General features: G+C 34.0%; 1 protein-coding gene across 3 annotated transcripts; it reads left to right on the top strand.

The window, feature by feature from the left end:
- The first annotated feature begins 1,304 nt into the window (after positions 1-1,304).
- On the top strand, positions 1,305-5,913 carry LOC132274590 (LRR receptor-like serine/threonine-protein kinase RGI5). 3 transcript variants are annotated; one of them, XM_059775906.1, is made up of 4 exons: positions 1,305-2,544; positions 4,469-4,831; positions 4,925-5,232; positions 5,336-5,913. In XM_059775906.1, the coding sequence occupies exons 1-3, from the start codon at positions 1,848-1,850 to the stop codon at positions 5,185-5,187; spliced, it is 1,323 nt and encodes a 440-aa protein (XP_059631889.1). In that variant the 5' UTR covers positions 1,305-1,847; the 3' UTR covers positions 5,188-5,232; positions 5,336-5,913. The 3 variants fall into 3 exon arrangements, with proteins under 3 accessions (XP_059631889.1, XP_059631888.1, XP_059631890.1); XM_059775907.1 differs by having other exon boundaries at positions 1,308-1,566; positions 1,967-2,544; positions 4,925-5,913; XM_059775905.1 differs by having other exon boundaries at positions 1,306-2,544; positions 4,925-5,913.
- Positions 5,914-6,223: the final 310 nt, after the last annotated feature.

Raw genomic sequence — 6,223 nt, 5'->3', positions numbered from 1 at the left:
AATAACCGTTAGTTTTTAAACCGTTTATTGACGGAAGGGGGTAATTTGTAAGAATAGAGATAGTTCCGGGAGTTTCCCACTAAAATAAAAGTTGAGAGAGGTTTGATGCAACTTAGGTAATAATTGGAAGGGATTTTTCTGCAATAAACTCTAAATAAATTAATTGAAAATTCAACAATCCATAAACAAACACACATACATGAAGGAGACTTGATAATTAAGAATTTTTAATCATTTTAATATGGATGGCCATATTTGTCATTTGCATTTGCTAAATTTTGACATATAAATTTTGAGGGCCCCATTATGGTTGTTGAAGTTTCTCATCCGTTAAAACGTGGCTGAAATTTTGATAATGTATTTCAAAATGATTCTTGGCTAAAATTTTATCTTATTATGATATACATACCATAAAATTTTATTTAATTTGATAGCAGACATTTTAATTCGACTCCATACTCCCTTCATCCCAATTAAATTTTTTTTTTTTGAATTGTCTCAAAATATCTGTCTACTTAAAAATTCAAACAACACATTTTTTAAATCTCTCCATAAAATGCTTTTAAAATTTTAAAAATTTCAAACTTGAATAAACATATATTCAAACTAAAAATAGTGACTTAATATTTTTTAAAGAAGATATTACAATAATTACATGTACCTTTAAAAAAATTTATTCTCTAAAAAGGACATCAACTACATGACAGAGCCATAGAGAAAGTATTGATTTAAGCTAAAACAGTAGCATCGTTCTAAAAATTCTCAATCCTTTATTTAAGGGTGCTAGGGAGTGCCACTATCCCCCAAAAATTTTCAAAATTTTTATAATACCCTCAAAATAGTTTATTTAGAAATCTAACTTAATTTGTGGTCCTAAAATTCATTAAAAATTTTAGTTGGCCCTCCCAAATTTATTTCAAAACACATATATTGGACTCAAAATAAATTTTAACTTGTATCATCTGAAACTTATAAAAAATTAAATTAAATTAAATTTGTACCATTTTAACCATATTCTTAAAAGAACAAATCTTTTAAAGCAAAATTTAAATTCATTCTTACCGTAGCCCTTACTTAAAACTAATACTTTTAATTGTCACTTGCTAAACGATAATCAGTATGATTACCACTCGTACAAATATTTATTTATTTATTTTTAAAACTTTAAACAATTATATATATGTGTGTGTGGATAATTTCAGAGCCATTATTGGGCCCAAGCAGCCCAACATCCAGGCAGCCCAGATTACAGACAACCAAAAGGCCCAAGGCCTTGAACCAAGACAGAACAAACATGACAACTATATGAATCTGTGACCCATGGCCATGATCGATCCAACCAAGGGCAAGGATAGCCGTTGATATCAATGGCAATCCGGTGAGGTCTTCGAGCAATGGGTTGTTGATCGCCCATGTCCGTTCATTCCGGTGGCCGTGGATCTGCTCGGTGCCGCCCTTAAGGAAAAAACCATTCACTCGCGAACGCGGAGATGGAGTCCTTTGAAAATTTGAGGATTCCGGCAATGGAGTTAGCAACGAGTTTGAGAACTGCTGTCTGTGATGAAGGTGAGTTCCTGTAGATGCGATTATTCCTTTCTTGCCTTATACACCAGATCTGAGAGAGCCAGCTTGCATAGATGAGTTCTAGGGTTTTTGTGATTGTTGCTAATCAATTATGTATCTTCATAATCACCAATAATGGCGGTGGTTGTGATTGTGGATAATCAATTATGCATCCTCATAATCACCAATATATGATTTTACCATCTTATATAACTTCTCTCCAATCTGTACTTCTTTGCTACGTACAAGTCCTATATATATTATCTCCACAAAACTGAAACTCAATGGAAAAGGTTTGCTTCCTTTTGTCCATTGCATTGCTGATACACTGTTGTTCTAGGGTTTGTTTGGCTAGGTCCATCAAAAACCTGACTACTGATCAATCAACTCTTTTTGCCTTCAGAGCCCACATCACTTCTGACCCTGAAGATGAATTGGCCAAAAATTGGACCACCACAACTTCAGTTTGCAATTGGATTGGTGTGTCTTGTGGTCTCACCCACCAAAGGGTCACAACCTTGCACCTTTCTAACATGGGTCTCAACGGCACCATCACTTCACATCTTGGAAATCTCTCCTTCCTCGCATTACTTGACATCAGTTACAACAATTTCGATGGCTATGTACCCAAAGAGATTGGCAAACTTTCGAGACTGAAAGTACTAAACATGGGTTTTAACAAGCTCCCAGGTTTCATACCATATACCATCTTCAACCTTTCTTCTTCGGAAGTAATTGCTTTCACAAGCAATAGCGTATCTGGAAGCCTGCCACTAGACATATGTAGCCATCTTCTTGAACTTGAAGTACTCTATCTTTCTAAGAATTGGCTTAACGGTGAAATTCCATCGAATTTATACAAATGCTGGAAACTCAAAGGTTTATCATTGCCGCGCAATGAATTCAATGGCAGCATATCCAGAGAAATTGGAAACCTGACTATGCTCAAGGAGTTGTATCTTGGGGGAAACAGCTTGAAAGGTATGATTTTTTTATTAAGTCAAAGAGAACTTTTGATAAACTATGTTTGGATTTTGCAATGATTTTCAAGGTAAAGGGATCATTTTTCTATAAGGATTATGCCAAATTGTGATTTTTTTTTCTTCCTTAAACATAAATTGTGACTATATGACTATGATAAGCATTTAGTATCATTTGGTATTTGACATAGATGTTACTATTCTGAGCTCTGTTGTTATCTTGCATTTTGGGAAAAGTAAAAATAATGATATACAAAGATTTTAGGCAAATGGTAAATGGCTTACAGTGTGACTTTGAGGATATTAGTATAAGTTGTAAGGTGGTTGTGATGAAAGAAATAGGAACATCAATATTGGCTTGGATGACAACAAACACTCGATGTAAGCATTAATAGAAACATTTAAGTTCGATGGAAAGGAAAAGCCTATCTGTATGCTTAAGTTCTCTATTCTTTCCACTCTTTTTTGTTGGGTTTCAGGGAGGGATTTTCGATCTGAAGAGGAGTTGGTCGTTTTTTTGGCCTCTTTGAAGGCTTGAGGTGTTTTGGCCTTGGTTTTTGTTCTTGGGACCCGCTCCCCTTTTGAGCGGTTTTTCAATATAATTTACTTATCAAAAAAAAAAAAAAATAGAAACATTTAAAAAAAAATTGATGAACTTTTGACAATTCAAGAGCTTCTATAACTCAAAGATGACATATGGGTCCAAATCATAAATGTGAGATGAGTGTTTTTGTATGTACATGTTTATATAAAAGAAATAATATAAACAAATATTTCATCTATAAATGAAAGATTGTAATATGAGCTAAGAAGTATGGATACGGATGTGAGCTACGAATACGATACCAGTAATATAACAAATCTAAAACAAATAGGTTATGACGGGATATGTCAATACCAAAATAATAGATTATATTTAAATATATACAAAAAATTGATTCTATGTTATACTCCATATATATTAACATTTCTCTATAAAGATATTATGATTAACAACTAAAATAAGAGTCAAGAGTCGTATTGCATAATTTGCATGGATAAATTTTGTACTAAATCATGCTATATATATTCTGAATAATTCTTTTTTAAATAAATTTTAAACTTCTCTTAATAATTATACTATGATATTATTGTTAGAAAAACTACATTTTAATGTTTTAAACTAGTTAAAAATGTGTTATTAAGTATCTAAGAAGCATCGGAAACATGGTCAAAGTATCTAAGAAGTATCGGAGACGTATTAGAAATGAAAATATATATTTTAAAATTATAGATACATTTAGAAAGTATCAAATATGAATTCATGAGTATTCGAGGAGTATCGGTATCTAATACAAACACGATACGGGTACGCCACTCTTGTAGAAATATTCATGCTTTCTGTATGAGAGTAATAAATGTGCTGCAAAAGGAATGGAAAAGTATATTGGTAGAGACATTGCAAGCTATAGAATAGTTATAGGATGGCTGAAGGCTCCATTTGTACAGCAAGCTTCTATATAAAAATATGTATGATGTATTGAACAACAAAGATATTTTTTGAAATGAAGAATTGAGGGAAATATTATAACTCTTTTGCATTTGAAATTTTTGCTTTGTCACTGTCTCGAAATATTATCTTTCGGCTTCCACTTAATCAGTTTCTCTTCTCTAACTTACCAATCATATTATTTCTTTTGTGTTATTTCCTCTCTCTCTCTCTCTCTCTCTCTCTCTCTCTCTCTTTTTCTTTTTAATGTGTGTACATGTTATCTAATCAGATTTGGATCCTGATATTAAAAGTCAAAAATTTAGATTTGGACTCAAATTCACATAAATATTCTCTGTTTCATCACCTAATGGCACCCGGCAAAAAATTTATTCATTACAAACAAACAAGTATAACAATGGGAGAATTTCAAGTGTTGCTAATGACAATTTTGCAGGTAATATTCCATCGGAGATAGGTAATCTTCCACGTCTCGAAAGATTGAGCATTCATAGTGGCTCTCTAGCAGGACCTATTCCATCTTCTATCTTCAACATTTCTTCTTTGAAAATTATTAATTTCATAAACAATAGCCTGTCTGGAAACCTCCCGGTAAACATCCATTATGACTTCCCCGTTCTTGAAGCGCTGTATCTTTCTTCCAATCTGCTCACCGATGAAATTCCGTCCAACTTATGGGAATGCAGAGGACTCCAAGAATTAGCATTGTCAGACAATATATTCACAGGCAGTATATCTAAGAATATCGAAAACCTTACTTTCCTCAAAGCTCTATATCTGGATGGTAACAGCCTAACAGGTAACCCTTCCTCATTCATACTACATTTATATTTTTTGTCTTAGTAAATGTATTTTGATTGAGTAATGCAAGTGTTCATATTGATTGCAATAGGTACATTACCTAATGAGATTGGTAACCTTAATCTCGAAGGATTTAGTATACATGAGAACAACCTAAGTGGCCTCATTCCGTCGAATATCTTCAATGTGACAACAATGAAAGTCTTTGATTTGAACGACAACCAATTCTCAGGACATCTTCCTTCAACCATGGGATTTTGGCTTCCCAATCTTGAAGAGCTTTATCTGGGAAGGAATAGATTCAGCGGAATAATCCAAGTGCTATATCCAACTGTTCTAAGCTTACCATTCTAGATGTGTCAGTCAACTCCTTCACTGGCTCTATACCAAATACACTTGGTAGTTTAATACTCCTCCAACGGCTCTTAATTGCTGAAAATAATTTGACAAGGGAATTTTCTACTCCAAAATTAAGATTTTTCACTTCTTGGGCCAATTGCAGACATTTGGAAATACTGAGCATAGCAGGAAATTAATTTAATGGCATACTCCCGGATTCAATTGGGAATTTGTCTACTTCTCTACGAATTTTTGAAGCATTTGGAAGCAAAATCAAGGGCAGCATCCCCAATGGAATCGGCAATTTGAGCAGCCTGGAACTTATAAGCCTAAATAGCAACGAGTTGGTTGGACCTATCCCGACGACAATTGGAAGGTTACAGAATCTTGATCGCTTGTACCTTGAACACAATAGACTACAAGGACCCATCCCAGATGATCTCTGCAAGTTAACCAAGTTGTGAGACATTTACGGCAGTTAACCAAGTTGGGAGACATTTACGCAAGTAACAATAAGCTTTCTGGACTGATACCAACATGCTTGGGAGACTTCAAGTCTCTAAGAAGACTCTACTTGGACTCCAACAACTTGACTTCAGTGATACCTCCAAACTTGTGGAGCAACACACACACATATATTACATAATTTCATTGCCTTTATAAATTTGGTTTTAGTAAATGTATCTCATTTACATAATTATTCTTGATTGAGTAATGCAAGTGTCAACATTGCCACAGGTACATTACCTAATGAGATTGGCAACCTTGATGTTGAAGATATTAGAATCCATCAAAACAACCTAACTGGCCTCATTCCATCCAAAATCTTCAATGTGACAACAATGAAAATCTTTTATTTGTATGACAACCAATTCTTAGGACATCTGCCTTCAACGATGGGGCTTTGGCTTCCCAGCCTTGAAAAGCTTTATCTAGGAAGGAATAAATTCAGCGGAATAATCCCAAGCACTATATCCAATTGTTCTAAGCTTACCGTTCTAGCTATGGGAAACAACTCATTCACTGGCTCAATACCAAATACACTTGGTAG

The sequence above is a fragment of the Cornus florida genome, unplaced genomic scaffold (assembly GCF_030987335.1).
Source record: "Cornus florida cultivar Cherokee Brave unplaced genomic scaffold, ASM3098733v1 CherokeeBrave_3.0.0_Hap2_Chr09, whole genome shotgun sequence".
NCBI lineage: Eukaryota > Viridiplantae > Streptophyta > Magnoliopsida > Cornales > Cornaceae > Cornus > Cornus florida.
This window is presented reverse-complemented; position numbering and strand designations above follow the sequence as displayed.

Bases quoted from the DNA above. Each gene is read 5' to 3' on its own strand.
- LOC132274590 (XM_059775906.1), top strand. From the start codon at position 1,848: ATGGAAAAGGTTTGCTTCCTTTTGTCCATTGCATTGCTGATACACTGT. The intron at 2,545-4,468 runs GTATGATTTTTT...ACAATTTTGCAG, and splicing joins TGGGGGAAACAGCTTGAAAG to GTAATATTCCATCGGAGATA. The intron at 4,832-4,924 runs GTAACCCTTCCT...TGATTGCAATAG, and splicing joins GGATGGTAACAGCCTAACAG to GTACATTACCTAATGAGATT.